The sequence below is a fragment of the Nomascus leucogenys genome, chromosome 4 (genome assembly GCF_006542625.1).
Source record: "Nomascus leucogenys isolate Asia chromosome 4, Asia_NLE_v1, whole genome shotgun sequence".
Lineage (NCBI taxonomy): Eukaryota > Metazoa > Chordata > Mammalia > Primates > Hylobatidae > Nomascus > Nomascus leucogenys.
This window is the reverse complement of record NC_044384.1, coordinates 89,548,377-89,574,086: the sequence shown is the minus strand read 5'-3', so window position 1 is coordinate 89,574,086 and position 25,710 is coordinate 89,548,377. Positions and strand designations below refer to the sequence as shown.

Here is a 25,710-nt window from a genome sequence, read left to right as displayed (position 1 = left end):
GCACTGGCAGCTGCTGCATTCAGCTTCATATTCCCAACCGACAAAGCATGGTTCAAATGCCACCTCCTCCAGGAAGCCACAGATCATCCTCCTCAATGTGAGAAAAACCCAGCTCCTCTTGGGACCTTCCTCAGCCTGCATCTATCTTGCCCACAGTGTCAGTGCTGCCTTCCATCAGGATCCTCGTCCCGTGACTCGTGTGTGACGCAGGGATAGGGCCTTGTTCCCCTGAGTCCCCTGTTCCCAGAGGTGCCTGGGACACACAGGTGCTCGAGTGGGCACCGAATGAGTGACTTTTGCGAGCACACAGCTTGCAAAAGGAGATGCCCTTGGCTGAACTGTTTATCCTGAACGCTTCTCCCTACAGAAGAAAATCTGCAGAGGCTGAGGGGCAGAGTAATAGGAAGGCCACAGAGTTCCTCAGAGCTCACGATTCTCGAGCTATTCCTTGCCAGGCACTGTTGGGAACTCGTCAATCTACAGACCCCTCCAGGACAGGGCCCTTGCATCTGTCTGAAGATGCTTAGTACAAAGTTTAGGGAAATAATACCAGAGTTCAATACCAGCCACTGAGCTCTGTGACCTTGGGCAAGTTATTTAGCCTCTCCATGCCTCTGTTTCCTCATCCATAAAATGGTGCCCTCTAATAATCAGACTTGGAGTAACAGTGAGGAAGTATCAGTGTTATTTAAGCCTCACAGTGATCATAGGAGGTAGGCGCTATTCCCATCCCCTCCATTTTACAGAGGGGGAAACTGAGGCTCAGAGGGATCAAATGGCTTATCCGAGAAGCAGCAGTGCTGACGTGCAAATAAAATGGGCTGTGCGATGGTGACCGTGCAGAGTGAATTCACAAATGTGGCCCTTAACTGAAGGCAACATGTGGCAGGAAAGAATGAAAGTCATGGGTGTGAACCTAGTTCAGAGGGCGTGAGTCTATGCATAACACACCCCATTCCCATTAAGGCAAGGTGCGAATGGGGCTTCTGAGGATGCACAGGTTTATCTAGGACGGCTACTGTATCAGCCGGCCCAGCCTGGAAATAGGAACCCCGCCCCCCCCACCCCAGGTCTTTTCACAGCGGAGTAATTTAATCCTGAGACTTGGTCGCACAGGCAACGGAAAAGCTGAGAAGCCACACGGGGGATGGTGGGACCACCCAGAGATGACCCACAGCAGGAGCTGGCATCTGTTTCAGGATGGCAGGCCAGTAGGAGGTGCTCAGTGCCAATGCTGGAGCCAGTAACTGAAGCTGCCCAGAAGAAGCTGGGATCACGGAGGAAGGGCTTCGCAGGGGAAGTCAGAGCCTGGAGAAGATGCAGTCATTGCTGGGGATGTCCCAGGAAGTGCAGGGGGATAGGGAGCAGTATCTCGGCTGCTCCCTTCCTCTCGCCTTCTGATTTCCCAAAAGGGCTTCCCACTGGCTGAACCTACTGGGAAGAGGGAAACCCGGGTGCCTAGGGAACGTGGTTCCCCAAGATGCAGAGCTGAGCTGGCGAGGGAATGGCTATTGCTGAAACACCTGCTGGAAACCCAGTCACTCAGCAGACACGCACTGAGCGCCATGGCTGTGGCAGGTGAGGAGGGCCACAGGGAGCCCAGCAGGAGGCCCCCAGCCCCCAGGGGCCCTAACCCTCAGGAGGCAGACGGTGGGAGCTGTCAGGCCCCTGAGCCCAAGCCAAGCCATCGCGTCCCCTGTGACTTGCACGTATACATCCAGATGGCCTGAAGTAACTGAAGATCCACAAAAGAAGTAAAAATAGCCTTAACTGATGACATTCCACCATTGTGATTTTTTCCTGCCCCACCCTAACTGATCAATGTACTTTGTAATCTCCCCCACCCTTAAGAAGGTACTTTGTAATCTGCCCCACCCTTAAGGAGGTTCTTTGTAATTCTCCCTACCCTTGAGAATGTACTTTGTTTTTTTTTTTTTTTTTTTTTTTTGAGACAGAGTCTTGCTCTGTCCCCCAGGCTGGAGTGCAGTGGCGCGATCTCGGCTCACTGCAAGCTCCGCCTCCCGGGGTTCACGCCATTCTCCTGCCTCAGCCTCCCGAGTAGCTGGGACTACAGGCGCCCGCCAACACGCCCGGCTAATTTTTTGTATTTTTAGTAGAGACGGGGTTTCACCCTGTTAGCCAGGATGGTCTCGATCTCCTGACCTCGTGATCCACCCGCCTCGGCCTCCCAAAGTGCTGGGATTACAGGCTTGAGCCACCGCGCCCGGCGAGAATGTACTTTGTGAGATCCACTCCCTGCCCCCAAAACATTGCTCCTAACTCCACCGCCTATCCCAAAACCTATAAGAACTAATGATAATCCACCACCCTTTGCTGACTCTCTTTTCGGACTCAGCCCGCCTGCACCCAGGTGAAATAAACAGCCATGTTGCTTACACAAAGCCTGTTTGGTGGTCTCTTCACACGGACGTGCATGAAATTTGGTGCCATGACTCGGATCAGGGGACCTCCCTTGGGAGATCAATCCCCTGTCCTCGTGTTCTTTGCTCCGTGAGAAAGATCCACCTACGACCTCAGGTCCTCAGACAGACCAGCCCAAGGAACATCTCACCAATTTTAAATCTGGTAAGCGGCCTCTTCTTACTCTCTTCTCCAACCTCTCTCACTGTCCCTCCACCACTTTCTCCTTTCCACTCTTCAATCTCTCCCTTCTCTTAATTTCAATTCCTTTCATTTTCTGGTAGAGACAAAGTAGACATGTTTTATCCATGGATTCAAAACTCTGGCGCCGGTCACGGACTAGGGAAGGCAGCCTTCCCTTGGTGTTTAATCATTGCAGGGACGCCTCCCTGATTATTCACCCAGGCAGGTTTCAGAGGTGTCAGACCACGCAGGGACGCCTGCCTTGGTCCTTCACCCTTGGCGGCAAGTCCCGCTTTTCTGGGGGAGGGGCAAGTACCCCTCAACCCCTTCTTCACCCTTAGCAGCAAGTCCTGCTTTTCGGAGGGGCAAGTACCCCTCAACCCCTTCTCCTTCACCCTTAGCAGCAAGTCCTGCTTTTCGGAGGGGCAAGTACCCCTCAACCCCTTCTCCTTCACCCTTAGCAGCAAGTCCTGCTTTTCGGAGGGGCAAGTACCCCTCAACCCCTTCTCCTTCACCCTTAGCAGCAAGTCCTGCTTTTCTAGGGGAGGGGCAAGTACCCCTCAACCCCTTCTCTCCATGTCTCTACCCCTTCTCTGGGGGAAGGGGCAAGTACCCCAAACTTGTATCTCTGCGCTCTCTTCTCTCTGGGTTTGCCTCCTTCACTATGGGCAACGTTCCACCCTCCATTCCTTCTTCTTCTCCCTTAGCCTGTATTCTCAAGAACTTAAAAACTCTTCAACTCACACCTGACCTAAAACCTAAATGCCTTATTTTCTTCTGCAACACTGCTTGGCCCCAATACAAACTTGACAATGGCTCTAAATGGCCAGAAAATGGCACTTTCGATTTCTCCATCCTACAAGACCTAAATAATTTTTGTCGAAAAATGGGCAAATGGTCTGAGGTGCCTTACGTCCAGGCATTTTTCACACTTCGTTCCCTCCCTAGTCTCTGTTCCCAATGCGATTCCTCCCAGATCCTCCCTCTTTCCCTCCCACCTGTCCCCTCAGTCCCAACCCCAAGCATTGCTGACTCTTTCCAGTCTTCCTTTTCTACAGACCCATCTGACCTCTCCCCTCCTCCCCAGGCTGCTTGTCACCAGGCTGAGCTAAGTCCCAATTCTTCCTCAGCCTCCACTCCTCCACCCTATAATCCTTCTATCACCTCCTCTCCTCACACCTGGTCCAGCTTACAGTTTAGTTCCGCGACTAGCTCTTCCCCACCTGTCCAACAATTTCCTCTTAAAGAGGTGGCTAGAGCTGAAGGCATAGTCAGGGTACATGTACCTTTTTCTCTATCAGACCTCTCTCAGATCAGTCAACGTTTAGGCTCTTTCTCATCAGACCCCACTAAATATATACAGGAATTCCAATATCTAACTCTGTCTTACAATTTAACCTGGAGTGACTTAAATGTCATCCTGACTTCTACCCTTTCCCCGGATGAACGGGAAAGAGTTTTTTCTCTAGCCCAATCTCACGCTGATAACTGCTGGCTTCACGAACCAGACCTCCAGGAAGGCATTAGAGCAGTTCCCCGAGAGGATCCCCAATGGAACTACCAGGCAAATTCCCCAGGTATAGCTAGGTGAGATTACATGATTTCCTGCCTAGCTGAAGGGCTTAAAAAGGCAGCTTACAAAGCTGTTAATTATGACAAACTTAAAGAAACTACTCAAGGTAAAGATGAAAACCCAGCCCAGTTCATGGCCCGCTTAGCAGCTACCCTTAGACGCTATACCGCCCTAGACCCAGAAGGGCCAGAAGGCTGCCTTATTCTTAATATGCATTTTATCACCCAATCCACTCCTGACATTAGGAAAAAACTTCAAAAATTAGAATCTGGCCCTCAAACCCCACAACAGGAATTAATCAACCTCACCTTCAAGGTGTACAATAATAGAGAGGAAGCAGCCAGATGGCAATGCATTTCTGAGTTACAATTACTTGCCTCTGCTGTGAGACAAAACCCAGCCACACCTCCAGCATATGAGAACTTCAAAATGCCTAAGCTGCACATGCCTAAGCCGCAGCAGTCAAGCATTCCTACAAGACTTCCTCCATCAGGATCTTGCTTCAAGTGCCAGAAATCTGGCCACTGGGACAAGGAATGCCTGCAGCCCGGGATTCCTCCCAAGCCATGTCCATCTGTGCAGGGACCCACTGGAAGGCAGATTGCCCAGCTCGCCCGGCAGCCACTCCTAGAGCCCCTAAAGCTTTAGCCCAAGGCTCTCTGACTCCTTCCCGGATCTGCTAGGCTTAGCAACTGAAGATTGACGCTGCCCGATCACCTCGGAAGCCCCCTGGACCATCGCGGACGCCGAGCTTCGGGTAACTCTCACAGTGGAGGGTAAGTCCATCCCCTGTTTAATCGATACGGGGGCTACCCACTCCACGTTGCCTTCTTTTCAAGGGCCTGTTTCCCTTGCCCCAATAACTGTTGTGGGTATTGACGGCCAAGCTTCAAAACCCCTGAAAACTCCCCCACTCTGGTGCCAACTTGGACAATACTCTTTTATGCACTCTTTTTTAGTTATCCCCACCTGCCCAGTTCCTTTACTAGGCCAAGACATTTTAACCAAATTATCTGCTTCCCTGACTATTCCTGGACTACAGCCACATCTCATTGCTGCCCTTCTCCCCAACCCAAAGCCTCCTTCGAGTCTTCCTCTCATATCCCCCCACCTTAACCCACAAGTATGGGACATCTCTACTCCTTCCCTGGCAACCGATCACATGCCTATTACCATCCCATTAAAACCTAATCACCCTTACCCCACTCAACGCCAATATCCCATCTCACAGCATGCTTTAAAAGAATTAAAGCCTGTTATCACTCGCCTGCTACAGCATGGGCTTCTAAAACCTATAAACTCTCCTTACAATCCCATTTTACCTGTCCAAAAACCAGACAAGTCTTACAGATTAGTTCAAGATCTGTGCCTTATCAACCAAATTGTTTTGCCTATCCACCCTGTGGTGCCCAACCCATACACTCTTTTGTCCTCAATACCTTCCTCCACAACTCACTATTAAGACACTTACCCTGTATTTCACTCCATCCTTGGCTACCTTCCCCTTGCTCATCAGACTCTCCTCCCAGGCCCTCTTCTTGTTTACTTAAACCCAGCCCCGAAAATAACAGTGAAAGGTTGCTCATAGATACTCAACATTTTCTCATATACCATGAAAATTGAACCTCCCCCTCTATGCAATTACCCCATCAGTCCCCATTACAATCTCTGACAGCTGCCGCCCTAGCTGGATCCCTAGGAGTCTGGGTACAAGACACCCCTTTCAGCACTCCTTCTCATCTTTTTACTTTACATCTCCAGTTTTGCCTCGCACAAGGTCTCTTCTTCCTCTGTGGATCCTCTACCTACATGTGCCTACCTGCTAAATGGACAGGCACATGCACACTAGTCTTCCTTACCCCCAAAATTCAATTTGCAAATAGGACCGAAGAGCTCCCTCTTCCTCTCATGACATCGACACTACGAAAAAGAGTTATTCCACTAATTCCCTTGATGGTAGGTTTAGGACTTTCTGCCTCCACTATTGCTCTCGGTACTGGAATAGCAGGCATTTCAACCTCTGTCACGACCTTCCGTAGCCTGTCTAATGACTTCTCTGCTAGCATCACAGACATATCACAAACTTTATCAGTCCTCCAGGCCCAAGTTGACTCTTCAGCTGCAGTTGTCCTCCAAAACCGCCGAGGCCTTGACTTACTCACTGCTGAAAAAGGAGGACTCTGTATATTCTTAAATGAAGAGTGCTGTTTTTATCTAAATCAATCTGGCCTGGTGTATGACAACATAAAAAAACTCAAGGATAGAGCCCAAAAACTTGCCAACCAAGCAAGTAATTATGCTGAACCCCCTTGGGCACTCTCTAATTGGATGTCCTGGGTCCTCCCGATTCTTAGTCCTTTAATACCCATTTTTCTCCTTCTTTTATTCGGACCTTGTATCTTCTGTTTAGTTTCTCAATTCATCCAAAACCATATCCAGGCCATCACCAATCATTCCATAGACAAATGTTTCTTCTAACATCCCCACAATATCACCCCTTACCACAAGACCTCCCTTCAGCTTAATCTCTCCCACTCTAGGTTCCCACGCCGCCCATAATCCCTCTTGAAGCAGCCCTGAGAAACATTGCCCATTCTCTCTCTCCATACCACTCCCCAAAAAATTTTTGCCGCCCCAAGACTTCAACATTATTTTGTTTTATTTTTCTTATTAATACAAGAAGGCAGGAATGTCAGGCCCCTGAGCCCAAGCCAAGCCATCACATCCCCTGTGACTTGCACGTATACATCCAGATGGCCTGAAGTAACTGAAGATCCACAAAAGAAGTAAAAATAGCCTTAACTGATGACATTCCACCATTGTGATTTGTTTCTGCCCCACCCTAACTGATCAATGTACTTTGTAATCTCCCCCACCCTTAAGAAGGTACTTTGTGATCTCCCCCACCCTTCAGAAGGTTCTTTGTAATCCCCCCACCCTTCAGAAGGTTCTTTGTAATTCTCTCTACCCTTGAGAATGTACTTTGAGAGATCCACACCCTGCCCCCCAAAACATTGCTCCTAACTCCACCGCCTATCCCAAAACCTATAAGAACTAATGATAATCCACCACCCTTTGCTGACTCTCTTTTCGGACTCAGCCCGCCTGCACCCAGGTGAAATAAACAGCCATGTTGCTCACACAGAGCCTGTTTGGTGGTCTCTTCACATGGACGCGCATGAAAGGAGCGGCCTGTCTGCAGTGGGCACCCTCCCCAGGAGGCAATGTGGGGAGGTCTCTGCCTCTTTGAAGATGTCCTTTGACCCCTGTAGCTGCTCTGGAGCAGTGGAGGAGGCCAGCTGTTCCCTGGTCTCTGCCTGGTCTGCAAGGCCCCCGATGGCTCCTCCACGGTGCTATGAAAGCTGCCTCTTTCTGTCCTCCTCTGCCCACCCAGGGCAACAACGCCCTTTTAGGATGCTTTTTGGGGCTGAGCACTGCCCAGGAGGGCTGGCTCCATGCACACCTGCAGAGTTGGCCTGTTTACCTGCGGTGATGGTTAGTATTGAGTGTCAACTTGATTGGATTGAAGCATGCAAAGTATTGTTTCTGGGTGTGTCTGTGAAGGGGTTGCTAGAGGAGAGTAGCATTTGAGTCAGTGGAGGGGGAGAGGCCGACCCACCCTTCATCTGGGTGGGCACCATCCCCTCTGCTGCCAGCGAGGCTAGAAAAAGCAGGCAGGGGAAGGTGGAAGAGCAGACTTGCCGAGTCTTCCGGCCTTCATCTTTCTCCCATGTTGGATGCTTCCTGCCCTTGAACATCAGACTCCGAGTTCTTCAGCTTTTGGAGTCTTGGACTTACACTAGTGGTTTGCCGGGGGCTCTCAGGCCTTCAACCATGGACTGAAGGCTGCACTGTCGGCTTCCCTACTTTTGGGGTTTTGGGACTCAGACTGATCCACTACTGGTTTCCCTTCTCCTCCACTTGCAGACGGCCTATTGTGGGGATTGACCTTGTGATTGTGTGAGTAGTCGATTCTCCTGAATAAACTCCCGTTAATACATACAATATCCTATCAGTTCTGTCCTTCCAGAGAACCCTGACTCATGCACCTTCCCTGTCCCAGCCTCCCCAGCTCCTCTTTCCCAGACTTGGCCTCCACTATGACACTCACCCCACTACCGCCCCGGCTCGCCCTCTCTGCACTCGCCAGCTTGCAGAATAACAACAGTCACCAGTTAACGAGGACATATCCGTGCACTAGCATTTTACAGACATCAGTCAATCTCATCCTCACAACGACCGCAGGCAGGAAGGATGATTCCCATTCATAGATTTACAAAGTGGAGACCATTTACAAAGCTGAGATTCAGAGGCCGGAGTGCTGTGCTCAAGGTCAGCTGAAGGGGAGCAGCAGCCGTTGGATTTGAACCTCATTCTCTGACTCCAGAGTCTTCACGGAACCATGATACTGGACCGACTCTCTGTGCAGATATTTAACTTTCCTTAAGGAAATAATAGCTGTAGCATCACAAATATGATTATTAAAGCATATCGTCTTATGGATGAGGAATGGGGGCACAGAGAGGTTAAGTAACTTGCCTAAGGTCACAGAGCTTGGTGGCTGATATTGAACCCTGGTATTGTTTTTCTTTCTTTCTTTTTTTTTTTTTTTTTGAGATGGAGTCTCTCTCTGTTGCCCAGGCTGGAGTGCAGTGGTGTGATCTCAGCTCACTGCAACCTCTGCCTCCTGAGTTCAAGTAATTCTCTGGCCTCAGCCCCTCAAGTAGCTGGGACTACAGGTACATGCCACCACGCCCGGCTAATTTTTGTATTTTTAGTAGAGACAGGGTTTCACCATGTTGGCCAGGCTGGTCTTGAACTCCTGGCCTCACGTGATCTGCCTGCCTCGGCCTCCCAAAGTGCTGGGATTACAGTTATGAGCCACTGCACCCGGCACTGAACCGTGGTATTCTTGCTCTAAAATTTGTACTGTGTCTTCAGATAGAAGCAAAGGCCCTGTCCTGGAGGTGTCTGTAGATTGGCCAGGACCCAGACTGGAGCCTAGAATGTAACCTGGTGGCTGGGGGTGGGGTGGAGGGTGGAGATGATACAAAGATGTGGCTTGTTTGGCTCTGCCACGTTTAAAAAATAAAGACGTTTGACATAAAAATTATGCCTTTCCTGCTTCTCCTTTAAAAGCCAGAAGCATTGGCAGTGGAAGGCTGGAGCTGAGCAATGATCATCCCTTTGTCAAAACTTGGGCATGCCTTTCCACTTGGCCACAGACCCCACCATGCCCTATTGTCTGGCTTTTGTGGGCACTGAGCGTGCAGGTGGAGCTGTGGAGTCCAGGCTTCACCAGCAGGAAAGGAATGTGAAGGCTCGTGCTGCGCCTGGTGGCCAGTCCTCAAAGCTGGCATTGTGAGCAGTGTGAAGAACCACCTTCTAGTAGAGTGAGCGAAGGCAGGAAGAACCCTGAGCTCCGTCCTCCTCAAGTAATTCTCCTGCTCCTGAACCCTCTCTCCTCACCCATGCGAGTTCCGATTCCTGCCCTCCGAGGCTCCCAATCCTGGTCCTCCTTGCCAATGTGCCAACCACCTCATTCAAATGTTGTATAATACCCAGCTTCTGCCAGGCGCTGGGCACGGCGCTTTCCCACGCCTGATCCCCTCGGATCCTGCCCCGGCCCCCTCCACGCAGGGACGACGCACTCCATTTTATAGACACATAGCTGAGGTTCTGAGATGTCAGGGGACTCATCAAGTAAGGGCAGAAACCTGGACCCAGGCCTTCCGATGCCCAGATAGGCTGGCATCAGGGACGGGGCTTCCCCCACCCACCTGAGTGTACAATGAAGAAATGGCCTTGAGTGCAGCAGCCTTACAAGGTGGCCAAAGGGACAAGCCCATCCCCCTGAAATCTGGAGCCCAGGAGTCACCACAGCACACAGCACAGAGGTGGCAGCGAGCGAGAAGGCAGGCCTGGCGGGAGCGGGTGGCTGGGCTACGGTCCCTTCCCACATTGATTTTCACAGCACAGAGTCACACAAACTCCTCATAGAGGTGTCCAGAGGCAGCAGGTGAGTGAAAGACTCTAGGTCTACGTGGGATCTCATCCGGGGTGAGTGTGGGCAGCTGATCACACTGCTGCCAACCTCAGTCTCCACATCTGAGAAATGGGCTTGTCACCAGCGCCTGCCTGAGAGGGTCTGTCACAGGGTGTCCCTGACTTCATCCACAAGCGGTGCTCAGGGCAGGGCCCGCATCTCTGTAAGGGCTTGACAGAGGACTGCTCTTACAGCCCGGCTCGGTCGTGGGGATCTCCACGTGTCCCCTTTAGAGGCTCAGCACAGGACAGAGGCCACATTTTGTATCACCCCATTTGTATAAAATACCCAGAATATTTATGGTAAATATATATAAATATATATATATAAATACATATAAATATTTATGGTAAGTTTTTATGTAGCTGTTCTGGAGCAGTGGAGGAGCCCAATCCCCTGAAATCTGAATCCATAGATTCAGGTAAATCCACAGAGACAGAAAGCAGATTGGTAGTTGCCAGGGGCTGAGGTTGGGGGAAAGGGGAACCGACTGCTTCATGGGGACAGGGTTTCCCTTTGAGGTCATGAAAATGTTCTGGAATTAGATAGAGGCGTGGATGCATAACACGTGCTAAATGCCACTGAATTGTGCACCTAAAATGGTTAATTTTATGTTGTGTGAATTTGACTGTAATTTACAAAAAGCTAATGATAGAATGATGGGTGTAGATTCCCCTTATGTGTTAATGTGCACCTGCCACATCTTGGAGGAATCACAGGAGAATGGGCCGGAGGGACACACATGTGTGGTTACCTGTGGTGGGGGGCAATCTGTCCATTTCCTCCGGGATTTCTCAGTGTGGGTCTGGGAATCTGGGGTGTTTCCGAGTCTTCCCAGGGAGCTTGTTAAAATGCAGATGTCTGACCTACAGAGTCACCCAGGGTCCCCGGAATCTGCATTCTGAATAAGCTCCATAGGCTGCCAGCAGGCATCTGGAAGTACCGACCCCTCTGTCTTTCTGCCGTCCTTCTCCAACCATCCCTCCATCCATCAGGTTAGCTGCCTCTCCTCCCAGGCTGCCTCCCACCCCGCCTCGACCTATCCCAATGTCTCTACTACTCAGGCCTCACTCCAATTTCCCTAATTCCATGGCACCTCCTTAGCTGGCTTGCGGACTCCCTTTCTGAGCTCTCTCTCCCCTGAGATGCTGTTGCCCAAACCAGGGCACAATCTCAGGTGCTTCATCTGACACTCTCTTGGTTCTCCTGAGCGAGTTGCAACCTGCTCTGCAGCTGCCCAGTGGACAGCCCCATCTCTCCAGTGAGATCCATGCTCCTCACGGGCAGGGGTCGCGTCTTCCAAGCCTCTGCCCTCCACCCCTGAGCCCACCAGCTCTGGGAAGCAGGCAGGGCACAGTCACACACGACTGCAGAGCAGGGGTGCATCCTGCTTGGACTTTGCATGTGGGGTCCCTATCCATTCCCTTCCTTGAAATGTGACCCCCTGCTCTGGCCTGACTTGCATCCCCCCAAATTCACATGGAAGCCCTGACCCCCCAGGTGATGGTATTTGAAGATGGGGCCTTTGGGGGCTGATTGGGTTTAGCTGAGGTCATGAGGGTGGGGTCCCCATGATGGGATTCGTGCCCTTGGAAGAGGAGACAGCAGAGAACAGGCTTCCTGTCTCTCCCTTTGCCACCTGAGGACACAGGGAGAAGGTGGCTGTCTGAAAGCCAAGGCGTGGGCCAAATCAGCTGGCACCTTGATCTTGGACTTCTCCATACTCAGAACTGTGGGAAATGCATGCCTGTTGTTGCAGGCACCTCTCTGTGGTATTTGGTTATGGCAGCTGGAGCACACTAAGACACCCACCCCCTGGGAATAGAAACCACCCTTTGCTAACCTCCAGTTCCTGACAAGTGCAATGTTTGCTTAGTGCAGACTCCATTTCCATGAACTAGAGGTTAGAGAGGGGTCTCCTAGGGAATGGCAGGGCGGGGGCAGGGCTCTGGTCCTGCACGTGAGTGCTCGGCAGAGATGGGTGGGGCACAAAGGCCTCCAGCCTTCCCTTTTGCTCTGAGTCACTGGGCACCCTACCTATTTATCCCTGGAACAAGTTTAGTTCCCGCAGATGATCACAGTGCATCCCCTTCGTCCCCACCTAGCTGGGAGTGACTCAGCTGGGTGACTTGTCAACTCCATGTAAAATCTCAGGCCCAGCCCCTGGGAGGGGTTCCAGTTCCATCTCTGACATTTCATTAAAGTTGGGACCATCTTTCTCTGGCTTTTTGCAGACAGGCTCAAATCAGATAAACTCCTTTGTTCTTCGTGGAACTGACAAGCAGTTAAAACCCCATTATTATGCTATAATTTCAGAAAATGGATCCAAGTGAATAGCTAAATAGGGCTCAACGCTGCTTAATGAGACATCTTATTTGAGGCTTTCAAATGTCAGAAATCCCAGACAGCAGCAAGCTGAAGTCTCTGGGACCAACGTGTCAGCTCCAGGAAAGCTGGACCCCACGGTGCAGTGGAAGCAAAGATTAAAACAGCAGGCTGGAGGTGATTCATCCACCGTGAATACGGAGCCCCACACCCCGGCGGGCGGGTGGCCACGACCAGGCTCCCGGCTGCCAGGCAGTAACAGGTTTCTGTCTCTTTGCCATTGTAGGAGCAGAAATGTGAACAGCTGGAGGCAGGAAAAGAAAGGACACAAGGGGAGAAGAAATACCAGAGGGAAAATAATCCCTTAGAGGGTAAAGAACAAATAATTGAATAAGGGATTAAAAAACACACAAGGAGAGATCCCTGGTAATTGCCCTTGACAGCCAGTGTGAAAAGGGCCCAGGATGGGGGCTTTGTCTCTCCCCTCTCCGCTCACACCTCTCAGCCGCAGTGGGTTCTTTCCTGTTGTTCCTGTCTTGATTTAGAATAAGCTCCTTTTCTCTAAAGCAAGTGCTTCGTGGGAGTGGCCTGGGTTTTTTGTGAATTCCCCCCGCCCCTGCTCAAAATGGGAGTGTGCAGACGGAACTTGTACTTGACTCTATTTGACAGTTGGGGTACATTTGTTGTCTCCCAGGGCTGAAGTGGAGCTAGGGAGGGGTGAGACAAGCAGCAAAGCCTCCCGCGGGGTCTGCACGCACAGAGTCCCCCACTCCCAGAGTCGGGGGAATGCAGCTATCTGCTAGCAAGGGGCTGGCCCGCAGCTCTTGGGGCGCAAGGCACTAGGTATGCAGTGAAGAATTGCAAAACAGGCAAGCTGGCTTCACAAAACAGGGCCACCGAACGAACGGCCACAGCCCGTGGGGGCCGGCGCGCTCAGCAGCACTACACCTACATGTCCCCTGCTACTGGCTCACGGTACATTTCTGCTACCCCAAGAGGGCCCTGGATGAGGGCCTGGGGAACGTTTGGAGAGAGAGGTGGGACCAGGGCACGTGCTGAAACCTTGGAGGCAGATGGGCCGGGGTGCGCATCTGAGACGTCTGTTAGGGACCTGTTAGCTGTGTGATTTTGGGCAAGTCGCTTACCCTCTCTGTGCTTCTATCGGAGACATTCCAACCGGAGCTACTCCATCTTGGGTGAGGCTAGGAAAAATGAGGCTAGGGCTTGCTGCGACTCCATCTTGAGTGAGGACTAGAAAAAATGAGGCTGGGGTTTGCTGCGACTCCATCTTGAGTGAGGACTAGGGAAAATGAGGCTGGGGCTTGCTGCGACTCCATCTTGAGTGAGGACTAGGAAAAATGAGGCTGGGGCTTGCTGCGACTCCATCTTGAGTGAGGACTAGGAAAAATGAGGCTGGGGCTTGCTGCGACTCCATCTTGAGTGAGGACTAGGAAAAATGAGGCTGGGGCTTGCTGCGACTCCATCTTGAGTGAGGACTAGGAAAAATGAGGCTGGGGCTTGCTGGGCTGCGTTCCCAGCAAGTGAGGCATTCCCAGCCTCTAGATGTTTACGTTAAGGGAACAGATTGATAACGTTTACTAAACAGACCTAGACTTGGGAGTGTCCTGATATCCCGAGATGTTGAGAACAAAAGCATTACTAATTTTGCTTTAGAGATAATAATATTGATTCTCGCAAAATATAGTAATTAAGACAATTAATCCTTTATCACAAACCCTCGTAGCAGAGTATATCTCCCCAAGATTTTCTTTGTTATCCTCTAAATAAACAAGCACTGTACCTAGGGTAGGCACGGTCCTCCTCTGACTTTCGGAATGCCCTATTCTGTAGCCATTCTTTCACTCCTTTACTTTCTTTCTTTCTTCTTCTTTTTTTTTTTTTCCTTGAGACAGAGTCTTGCTCTTGTCACCCAGGCTAGAGTGCAATGGTGTGATCTCGGCTCACTGCAACCTCCGCCTCCTGGGTTCAAGCGATTATCCTGCCTCAGCCTCCTGAGTAGCTGGGATTACAGGCACCTGCCACCACGCTCGGCTAATTTTTTGTGTTTTTAGTAGAGAGGGGGTTTCACCATGTTGGCCAGGCTGGTCTTGTACTCCTGACCTCAGGTGATCCACCCACCTTGGCCTCCCAAAGTGCTGAGATTACAGACGTGAGTCACTGAGCCTGGCCACTCCTTTACTTTCTTAATAAACTTGCTTTCACTTTAGACTGTGGACTCACCCTGAATTCTTTCTTACTGTGAGATCCAAAAACCCTCTCCTGGGGTGTGGATCAAGACCCCTTTCTGGTAACACTTTAGCATCTTCAACAGAGAAAAGAACAGAGCCTTGGTCTGCTGTGGGGTTACAGAGAGAGGCAGTGCAGAGCCCTTAGCCAGGGGCCTGGCACAGAGGCAGTCCTCAGCGCAGCTCCCAAAGGGAAGAAGGTGTATTTTTGTGGAGACAGACGGGGAAACTACTCTAGGTGAGAGAAAAACTTGGAGGTAATCCAGTCAGGAACAAGCAAGGCACACGTTCGGCACACACGCCAGCCGGAGCCAGTTAGTAATGTCCGCGGAGTAGGGCCTAGAGTCAGGTATTTGGGGCTCAAGATGGAGGTTTCTCAAATAACTTAAAACAGAAGTACCATTTAACTCAGCAGTGCCATTACTGGTTATATGCCCAAAGGAATGTTAATTGTTCTACCATAAAGACACATGTATGCATATGTTTACTGCAGCATTATTTATGAGAGCAAAGACATGGAATCGACAAAGATGCCCATCAGTGGTTAACTGGGTAAAGAATATTTGGTGCAGGCCGGGTGTGGTGGCTCACACCTGTAATCCCAGCACTTTGGGAGGCTGAGATGGGCAGATCACCTGAGGTCAGGTGTTCGAGACCAGCTGGCCAACATGGTGAAATCCTGTCTCTCCTAAAAATACAAAAATTAGCTGGGTGTGGTGGCGGGCGGCTATAATCCCAGCTATTTGGGAGGCTGAGGCAGGAGAATTGCTCGAACATGGGAGGCGGAGGTTGCAGTTAGCTGAGATTGCGCCACTGCACTCCAGCCTGGACAACAAAAGCTAAACACCGTCACTACTAAAAATAGAAAAATTAGCTGGGCATGGTGGCAGGTGCCTGAGCTGGGATTTGAACCTGAGCCGGGCCCCGGAGCTGGCACTGTGAACCCCTTAACTGTATCTAACTGTCCTACTACGCAGCCAAGCCAGCCTGAGTAATCCAGTGAAGCCAAACCATCAAGTGGGTCGCCAGGGCTGGCCAGGCCCCGCTGGGTGGATATTCCCAGCCTGGAGCTGGGGCATCAGGAGGCTGGGGAGTCACAGCCTCCTGGGTCACAATCAGAGAGAGGGAGGCAGGGAGGGATCTGACCGGTGCTGAGGTCTCTAGGAAGGTGAGGGAGGGAAGGAGCATGACAGCGGTGACGGCGGCGGAGGGGGTGGGGGTTGGGGAGATAGTTCTTGATGGACGCAGGGTCCAGGGAGGCAGGCAGGGGCAGGCAGGGAAGCGAGGACAGGCTCAGAGAGATGTGGCTTCAGTTCCTGGCTGTGCCAATGGAGCCTCACTTTCCTCCTCTGTGAAATGGGGACAGGTTCTCAGCTGTTCGGATACAGTGTGATAAACAACAGGGAGCTCTGGCACGTGCACTTCAGCAGTGACAGAATGCTGCTGACCCTACATTTATAATTCTAAATTTATGATACATTTTGATCCCCAAATTAAAAACCAGCTCAAGGCCTGGGAATCTTCCCATAAGCCACGTGGCCTTGGATCATACATAGACATCACCTCCCAATGCTCTGCAGTTGCCCCAGCAAGAAGTCCTCCAACCTCAGCTTGAATTTTTCCCAGCACCGGGAGCTCACCCCCTCCCTGGCCAGCCCAGCTCAGCGTGTCTCACTGCTCACCACCGGAACTCACTCCCTACACCGAGCTATGGACCCACAGCTCCCATTCTTGGCCTCCTCTGGAAAATCGAACGCCTTTGTCCACAAAGAGAAACAACTGCATTTATCTCGAGGCTATGCTGATTTTTGTGCGTGTCTGTCCCCACCTGTGACTGAAATCCCGGGAACGCAAGACCTGCCCTTCACACTGCTCTGCCCACACCCTCGTGTGGTGGAGCTAAGCGTGTCTGAGGGCAGCTTCCAGGCAAGTGCAGACGCTGACGACAGGCACCTGACCTCACCAGGAAAGGCCTCTCCTGACTCTCCCTGGGCCCTCACTTGCTCAGAGAGTCTTGCAGGCCCTGGCTGAGCTTTCGAACCTCAGCAGAGGAACTCCCGTCTTCCCCTAACAAACTCCAGGCAGAAGCCCCAAACGTGAAATCGGCCGAAGGACTATGTTCATTTAAATCAGGACTGAGGCCAGGGTGAGGCGAGGGAGGCACTGGTGCTGCAGGTGCCACGACACTCACTCTCAGGGTCACGGGCACCTAAGACGAGATGCCAACTTCCATGCTGTACCCAGGCATCCCTCCCTTGCACTTAAACCTCTTGATTGATGTGGGATCCTGCAGAGGCCTGTGGGACCGAGTTTGAGAACCACAGGGGACCGACAAGCCCAGAGCTGCTGCCCCCTGGGAAGTAGGCCCAGGCCTAGAGCCTCCAGCAGGGTCAGCCAGCCCTGGACGCTCTACTCTTGGAGGGTCCACAGGTCTGGGGGCCACAGGGCTGCTAGCCAGCCCAACACATGAGGGACCAGACCCTTGTGGGTTTCTCCCCAAACAACCAGGGTGTTGACCAATCTGCGCTGTCTGCATCCTCTCAAAGGACGGCCTTGCAGCAGGAACTCCCAGAAGGAGGGAGGCCTGGGGGGAGAGGCTCGTTCTGTGGCTGCAGCACCCATGCCTGCCCAGTAGGCACTCCCACAGGTGACCTGCAAGGCGTGACTGGGTGATACCCTGGCATGCAGAAGAAGGAATTTGCAGTGACCAGAATGCCACGTAGCACTTTGGGCTCCCAAAACAAGAGCCGCAACAGGAGCTTATCACAGAAACCTCTTATCGCCCGGCATGTTAAGCTCAAAATGGGATAATTACAGCCCAAGACAGCTTCTTTCTTCATCCGGGCTCCTTCAGCCTCTCTGCTCCCTTCCCCTGGGAGCGTGCGCTTACTGGGCATGCCTGTAATTGGAGAAGGAGAAAACGAAACACCACGTCCTTCTTTCTCTGCGGAGGAGGGAGGCCCAGTTCCATGCACCCAGGAATTACTGGACGTTTGGAGAGTCCCACAAAAGTGGGTGCCTTTGGAGTCTGCTGTAGAGAAGAACACCAGCCAGGGGCTCTCAGACAGCTGTGCCCTCCCAGATCCTAAGGTGATGCCAGGGATGGGCAGAGCATGGGGTGGAGGGACGTGGTGGCCGCTTTCTCCAGGGCCCTTAAAAGCCTTTTATTCGTGGTTAAATGTGGGAGCTGTAATTCATAACCCTGTGTGTCAGATGAGACCAGCTCAGCCAAGCCCGCCAGCGTCTCCTTAACTCATGGGAATAGTATGAGAGCTATAAAACAAAGTGTGGAGTCCTTTGGAATAATCGAAAGTCTCTCTTTTCCATTGGAGGCCCTTTCTTTGGAGAAGTGGCTACAGGGAGTCTAAGGGATGAATTCCTCCCAGGGATTTCAGCAGGGAAAGAGGAAACAGATGGATGAAATCAGGGGCCCCAGGGCCAGGGAGGGAGGGTGCCATGAGGCTCCCAATCGCTTCTCTCACACCTTCCCATAGGTGCCCTTCCTGGAGCTGGGCCCCCACTATGGCACCCCTCTCTTAATCACTGCATGAGCTCCCTCTTAGACTTGCGGTCTCTGACTCGAGCATAAGACAGGAAAGCATCTTTGACACAGCAGCCGACAGCACTGGGTTCTGATTCCTCCGAGCAAGCACACTAAGTTCTTCTCAGCGTGTCTTTGCTGACCTCTCCGGATGCTCTGACATCTCTCCCACCTGGTCCCTGCACCTGGAGCTCCTGCCACAGCCCTGCACCCTTCCCATGGGGCCTTCTCTTGAAACCTATGCTGCAGCTTTTAGAGCAGCAGATACATCAGGTTTGCTTCCCGTGGTTCCCCTGGGGCCCGGCACAGTGTGGGACACACACTGCGCTCAGTACACATGGGCCGATGAGTACCTCCCACACACCAGACGCACGCACACTGTCATGTAGGTTTTCTTTGGTTCTCACATGTTCCAACGTGGTAAGACGGCAGCGACCACCTATTTAGAGTAAGCTACGTGCTAAGCCTCGGCTGAGAACTCATGTCTGCCGCCTCTAATCCTCATGCAGCCCCATACTGCAGATGAGGAAGCTGAGGTTCACAGCAGTGAGGTGGGGACTGGCAGAGCGGGAGTCTGAGCCCTGGGGCACTGTAGAAATGCACACAGGGCAGCAGGGCTGACCACAGAAGGCAGCACTGAACAATCTTCTAGTGGCTCAGGGGGCTCAGTCCTACAGGGGTCACACTTACTTCTGGGTCATGCTATGGACCACCTGAAATACTGTCTCAGTGGCTGCACAGGCCCAGGGGTCCCAAATGAGGAAACAGAGCTGCTGGCGACCACGTGGAGGAAGCGCTCATGACAGCCGGGCCCTTCCAGCTGGGCACACAGCGGGTGGGGGCTGCAGTGAGGTGCCTCGGGGCCAAGGCCTCTGTGGAGGGAACTCTGCTAAGGAGACGGAGCTGCCCAATAAGATTCCAGGGTGAGGAGGGTCTTGAGGGAGGTGGCCGTCCACGTAGCCTCTAAACGGAGAAGCTCCAACTCTCACCCTTGCCGGCACCCATGCTCAGAGCTGGCGGCCTCTGTCCCAGGTCTCCGGAAGGGTGGGAACGAGATAGAGTGGTGGTGAGCCGAGGCAAGAGGACCCGGCCCAGCGGCCCAGGCTGGAGCAGGAGCTGCAGAGGGTGGGCCAGGCCTCCCTTCCCTCACCTCACCTGATACATCCCTCTGCTCTGCTGTGCACACCCACCCGCAGATCACACAGGCTCAGCCAAACCCTGAGTCCCAGCTGCAGGATGTCTACGCCAAGCAAGAGGATAACCTGACCCGTCGGCTTCCTCAGCCTTGTGGGGAATTCTCTTATGCACTGTGGGAGAGAACACCAGCCCTGAATGCAGCCTCCGGAGCAGGGAAGGAGGCTGCCAAGCTGTGTAGGGACAGGGCTCGGGCCTGGAGAGAACGGAGGCGCCATAAGGATGAAGAGGGGAGGAGCATGAGGACCCTGGAGCTGGGTGCCGGCACTTCAGTCCCTCTCTGCCCAACCTGCTGGGTGCTTCTGTGCAGGCCAGAGATCCGGCTCTGCCTTCATCCTCCGAACCTCCCCTAGGTTTCCAGCCTCCCCCGAGCAGCTGCTCCTTGGTCAGGAGGTGCCTGAGCCAGAACCACAGGCCATACTTCGAGGTGCTCTCCATGGAGGATGCTAGCATGGCTTTGGCAATGCCAGCCAATGCTCTGCTTACTGATGGGGCACGGTACTGAATCCTAGGTCTGATGTTCAGTATCAGCATGCTGGCAGGTGAGGGCCACACAGAGCCCCACACCTGGCTGGCCTCCGTCCTCACTGGCTAAACAACTGCCTTTTCAGTCCGTGTTTGCCCCTTGCCTACCCATGGAGCACACAGGGCAGTGCCAAGCAGGTACAGCTGCAGGTGAGGTGGCGCTATTCCAGCCCCGGGAGCCTGCCCCAAGCAGGAGTATGAGGTGGGACCAAGAGGCCCCTCTGTCTCTACACCTGGTCTCTCTGCCACAGATGCTCCCTCGCCCACACCCATGTCAACTCAGCTGAAGGGCCTCACACCTCTTCCAGAAAGCCCTCCTGAACTCCCTCCTGTGCCGTCTCTGTGCCTGGCCCCATCTCCTACAAGGTGGGAGCTCACAGGTAAGGATGGGGGCTTAAGTGCCCGGCATGGGGCCAGGCCTGGGAGATGGCTCAGCACAGGCTGCCCACTGTGGGCATCTCAAAGCTGGCACAGGCTGTGACACGGGGCTGCAGAGGACAGAATGGGCCTGCTTGCTCGCCCAAAACCTCTGTAGAAATGCATTCAGCCACCACTTACCAACCTCCCAAGCCCCAAAAGCTGGAGTTGGGTGTTGGGTAGGACTGGGGTTAGGGAATCTTCCTGGAGGAGGAGCCCAGTGTCTTAGGTTTGCATGGCAGTGGAGCCCAGTGGCAATCAGGAGCTGAGTGACCCCAGGTGATTCCCAACTCCCTTAGGCCTTCGCCCCCTTATCCGTAAATGGGCACATGAAGCCTCCAGGGATGCTGAGGGCTCTAGTGAGAGACGGTGCCTCCGGGACCTGGCCCAGGTCAGCTTTCCTTCAGGGTGTGGTGGTCACCAGCAGCAGCAGGGATGGAGGCAGGACCCTCGGGCCTCTCTGCTCTAAATCAGCTGCCCCTCCCAGGCCAACACACCCTGGTGTCAGGATTTCTCAGAGCAAAACGTCCCTCCTAGGCTTTTCCTAAGGGACTCTTGGCTGGGTCAGGAGAACCTGTGTGTCTCTCCTGATGCAGTGTGGACCCCAGTAACCTGAACACAAAACGGGTCGTTTCCACCAGCCCCTTTCCCCTATATTTTTTCCCAACAACCCCTGCCTGATGATGATTTCACGAAGACAGACAGAAGCAGCGTAGGTACCACTCAGACTCACCACTGCCCAAAAACCCAGCGCTCTGGAGCCCTGCTTACCCCAGAGGGCCATGAAGACAGAGAAGAAGACCGTGGCAGGGTTGTCGAAGAGGTGGCTGGCACGGGCCGTGGCACAGGCTGAGCTCATCTTCCAGTAGCTGCAGGTCTTGTCGCAAAGCGGGCACATGGTGATATTGTGTCTCTGATCACACATCTCCATGCTGCAAGAGAAGGGGTAGCCCTGGAGTCGCCTCGTTGGGTCATGATGGAGCACCTTCTGGGTGCCGAGCTGGCCTGGGAGAAAGCGCTGGGCCCGAGCTGGGGGTTGGCGAGGGTCCCTCAGGTCCGTGCCATAGTGGACATAAGCGGGGTGCTTAGCCATGCCCTGTTCCTCCTTGCCATCCAGGACAGCTTCACAGGCATGTGACCCATGCTGTTGCACCAACCCTGAGCACAGCAGGGCCTCATGCTTCGTTTAATGCTCCCCTGTTGCTGTCTTAAAACACACAATGGGCTGGGCACAGTGGCTCACACCTGTAATCCCAGTACTTTGGGAGGCCAAGGCGGGTGGATCACCTGAGGTCAGGGGTTCAAGACCAGCCTGGCCAATATGGTGAAACCCCATCTCTACTAAAAATATAAAAATTAGCTGGGCATGGTGGCACACGCCTGTGATCCCAGCTACTCAGGAGGCTGAGGCAGAAGAATCACTTGAACCCTGGAGGCAGAGGTTGCAGTGAGCCAAGATCACATCACTGCACTCCAGCCTGGGTGACAGAGTGAGACTCCATCTCAACACACACGCACACACACACACACACACCCCATACACACACACACACACACACAATGATTTTTGAACTAGGGACCTGCATTTTCTTCTTGCATGGGGCCCCGCAACCTCTGTTACCGGCCCTGGAGATGGACTCACCCAGACCTGCCTTGTGGTAGATGGGCCCCGGAACATTCACCTCTGGGGTGACCCTGAGGCAGCAGCCTCCGCAGCCTGTCCTCTAGCCACTTCTAGGAGAGGCAGAGTTCCCAGCCCACCCCCATCTAATCAGCAGGCACGGTCAAGGCTTGTGCCAATAGCAAATGCTAGCCAGGTCTTTATGTTATAAGGCCCTGGAAAACGGTGTGATGACGAGGGCCCTTGCTCTGTGCCAGGCGCCGTCTACCTGCGGTTCACACAGCATCTCCATCCGCCTGGTGGGGCGGCTGCCTTGGACGTGGCCTAGGTGCTCTGGACACACGAGGTGGAGAAACGGGGATCCCAAGACTCCTCTCTGGGAGACTGGGGGCTGAGCCGGAAGGAATAGGTCCCCAGCTGCCCGGCGCAGCGGAGGCCCACCCTGTAGGCTCACTCGGGAAGCCGGGGGGGCCTGCCAGGGACGATGGGTCCCGCTCAGTGCAGGCTTCTGCTTCACTGAGCACAGGCGAGCCTGGGGCCAGATCCCAACCACTGCGGCCAGGAGAGAGGATCTTTGTGATGCCTGAGGCTCATCTCTGTGCCTCCTCCCCAGCACTGACTCACTCCCACTAATATTAGAAAATACCAATACTTCCAGGCTATCGGCGGCGAGAGCAGGAGCCTCATTACTGGCCGGCACAGATGTTCCACCTCACTTGGACCAGCACTGGGGACTGTTGCAATCCCGGAGCCCAGAGAGGGGAAGTAACTTGTTCAGGGCCACGCGGCAGAGTGGGAATGGAATCCTGGTCTGTGTATCTTCAAAGCCCAAGCACTGCACGGCTCTCATCTACTGCTCAAGGACCGTGGGGGGCTCCTTGTGGAAGTTGGGTGGCCTGAACTGGGCCCTCAACTGGCTACTCATACGCTCCATGGCCCTGGCCAAGTCCTTTAGCCTCAGATTCAGTTTTTTGTTCTGGAAAATGAGGAGGTGTCAGAATAAGATCCTTCCTGCTCTGGCCTGCTTTGAATTTTCTCCTTTCTGCTGCCTTGGACAAGGCTCTGGGCTCTAAGTACACACCCCGGCTGGTTGGGTCGGAGGGTGATCTGGGAGGACGCTGAAGTGGGTGTTTGTTTTTTGACTTTCTGGATACACTGAACTTATGCGCAGAACCATGCCTGGTCCACAGCCGCTGGTGCTTAATAAACGTCCCCTGCAAGGCTCTGAAGGGCCTCCTCTGTGCCCAGCATCATGGGCATTCTGGTTCAATTCTCTTCCTTCAGGTACAGTCCCTAAACATTTATTAAAAAGTGGTGTAGAGCCAGGCACGGTGGCTCACACCTGTAATCCCAGCACTGGGAGGCCGAGGCAGGCAGATCACTTGAGGTCAGGAGTTTGAGACCAGCCTGGTCAACATGGTGAAACCCCGTCTCTACTAAAAATATAAAAATTAGCCTGGCGTGGTGGCATATGCCTGTAATCCCAGCTACTCGAGAGGCTGAGGCAGGAGAATCGCTTGAACCCAGGAGGAGGTTGCAGTGAGCCAAGATCACACCACTGTACTCCAGCCTGGGCGACAGAGTGAGACTCTGTGTCAAAAAAAAAAAAGGGGGGGTGGTGTAGGTACTGCATGTATCTGGCACAAAAGATAGATAGGTTAAGAACAATTCATTGCAGCCATGGCCACGACCTGGGGCATGGAGGAAGTGTGTGTGTGTGTGTGTGTGTGTGTGTGTGTGTGTGCATGGAAGCAGGGGTCAGGTGGGGTGGGCAGGCGCACACAGGCGGTGGGTGGGAGAACCTGCACTCTACGGTCAGCTAGCTCTGGGTTTGTATCTCAGCTCTTGCATTTTGTGATCCGTGTGGCCTTGGTTTTCCTGGCTGCAGAATGGGGTTGCTGATAGTGAAGAGAAGTTGTGATAATAGGTTGTCAGGAGGATTAAACAACCAACAACCAACACGAGTATGGCCCTTGGAACAGTGCCTGGCACCCCTCGGCCATCATGTGGTCACCAACTCTGTTGCCATTATTATGCAATAGCCGAGTGCCTCGCAGCAGCAGTGAGTTTTCAACATAAGCCAGGAGCCGGCCTTTCGGGGTTTATCTCTTCCCCTCACTAAGCCTCCTCTCTTCTGAGGGCTTCTCGAGGGCAGAAGAAAGCAATGTGTTGGGGGGTGGAGGGCAGGACATCCCCAGTTGGGCACAATGCGAGCCCCTCTCCCAGAGAACAGGCATGTGGTAGGCCATCCCCGTCATCGCCAGCATGTGGCCCAGGCCACCGTGACCACCTGGAGGGTGGCCTGGAGTCCACGGTGGTGGGACTGGGGACAGGGAGGGCCAAGATGTACCCTACTGCTCTCCTGGGCTCTCCTCCCTGCCCGCCTCAGCTTCTCGCACAAACACCATCAGCCCAACAAGAAGCCTTTTTCTGCTGATTGTAAATCCCCCTCCACCTCTCACTTCACCACCTTTAGCCAAAATACAAACAGCAGGAAGCTCTCTTCTTCAGAGAGGACCGGAGGTGCAAGGGCGGCAGGTGACTCCACGCTGGGGCTTCCCTGCAAGCTTGGTGGGGATGGGGCGGAAGCTGCAGGGAGCACGCACCTCCCGCTTCACTCCAAGTCACCTACTGGGCAGAGGCCTTGGCCTCGGCCTCGTCTCTGCCCACAGTGGCTGATTCCTGAGTAACTGCTGTTTGCATTTCTGACCATGTGGTGGAAGGGCCGAGCTGGCATGGCCAACCCCTGGGCTGGCAGAGCCTCCCTGCTGAGGCCACCCTCTAAGGGGAGGAAGGAAGGAAGATGGAGGTCCCCCAGGCTTCCTCCAGGGGGTCATGGGGAGAATCCTCACCTTGCGCTCATCATTTCCCTCCGGCTTTGAGCTCTTAGCCTAAAGCCAGCCTTACAATCCCCACCAAGTCTGGGCTACCTTGATCTTTACCACAACCAAACCCAAGTGCCCAGGGCCTCATATCATATTAGCAAACAAAGGGAAAACTTTCTCCTGCCTAGGACCAAATAACACCAAAGGGGAGATAAGCCAGATTCCTCAGAGCTTTGATTCCGGGGGAGGGCGTGGTGGTGGAATATTTTAGGTGTTATTCATGTATCAAAACATCATTTAAACAAAAATTGACCAGATATGGTCTTTTTGTGCTAAGAGTCAGTTTCTTTCCTAAGACTGATTGGGTCTTTACAGACAGGCTCGGTTGATAAATTTTCTAAACTATACCTCTGCTTTAGAGATACTTGGCAGGAGTGGCTCGAAAAATAACCAAACTAACATTTTAAGGCTTTTCTGAGACTTCGAGCCCCTGCAGGGCAGGGTCAGCCCAAATTCCCCTTTATAGTCAATTCCCTGGCGGAGCGATTTGCACACTGAAGGCACCGCCTCTCGGCATAGAGACCCTGCCGGAGGTTGGGAGCCTGGAATTATCCTTAGGTTTGTTCGTGTCAGAAGATCTAAGAAACAGCTACGAAAGCACCAGAGGGACTCTGCACACTGAGGCTGAGCTTCTCAAAACTTGACTCTTTTTTTTTTTTTTGGGCTAACAGGGCCTTACTCTGTTCCCCCAGGCTGGAGGGCAGTGGTGAGACCATGGCTCACTGTGGCCTCG

At 53.1% G+C, this 25,710-nt stretch overlaps 1 protein-coding gene across 1 annotated transcript in view; it reads right to left on the bottom strand.

Moving 5' to 3' along the window:
- ANO1 (anoctamin 1) overlaps positions 1 to 25,710 on the bottom strand; it is a 114,166-nt gene that overhangs the window by 40,920 nt on the left and 47,536 nt on the right. Inside the window, exon 11 of the mRNA XM_030811417.1 lies at positions 21,243 to 21,403. Within this exon, the coding sequence (XP_030667277.1) occupies positions 21,243 to 21,403 (161 nt within the window). The remainder of the gene's footprint in view (positions 1 to 21,242; positions 21,404 to 25,710) is intronic.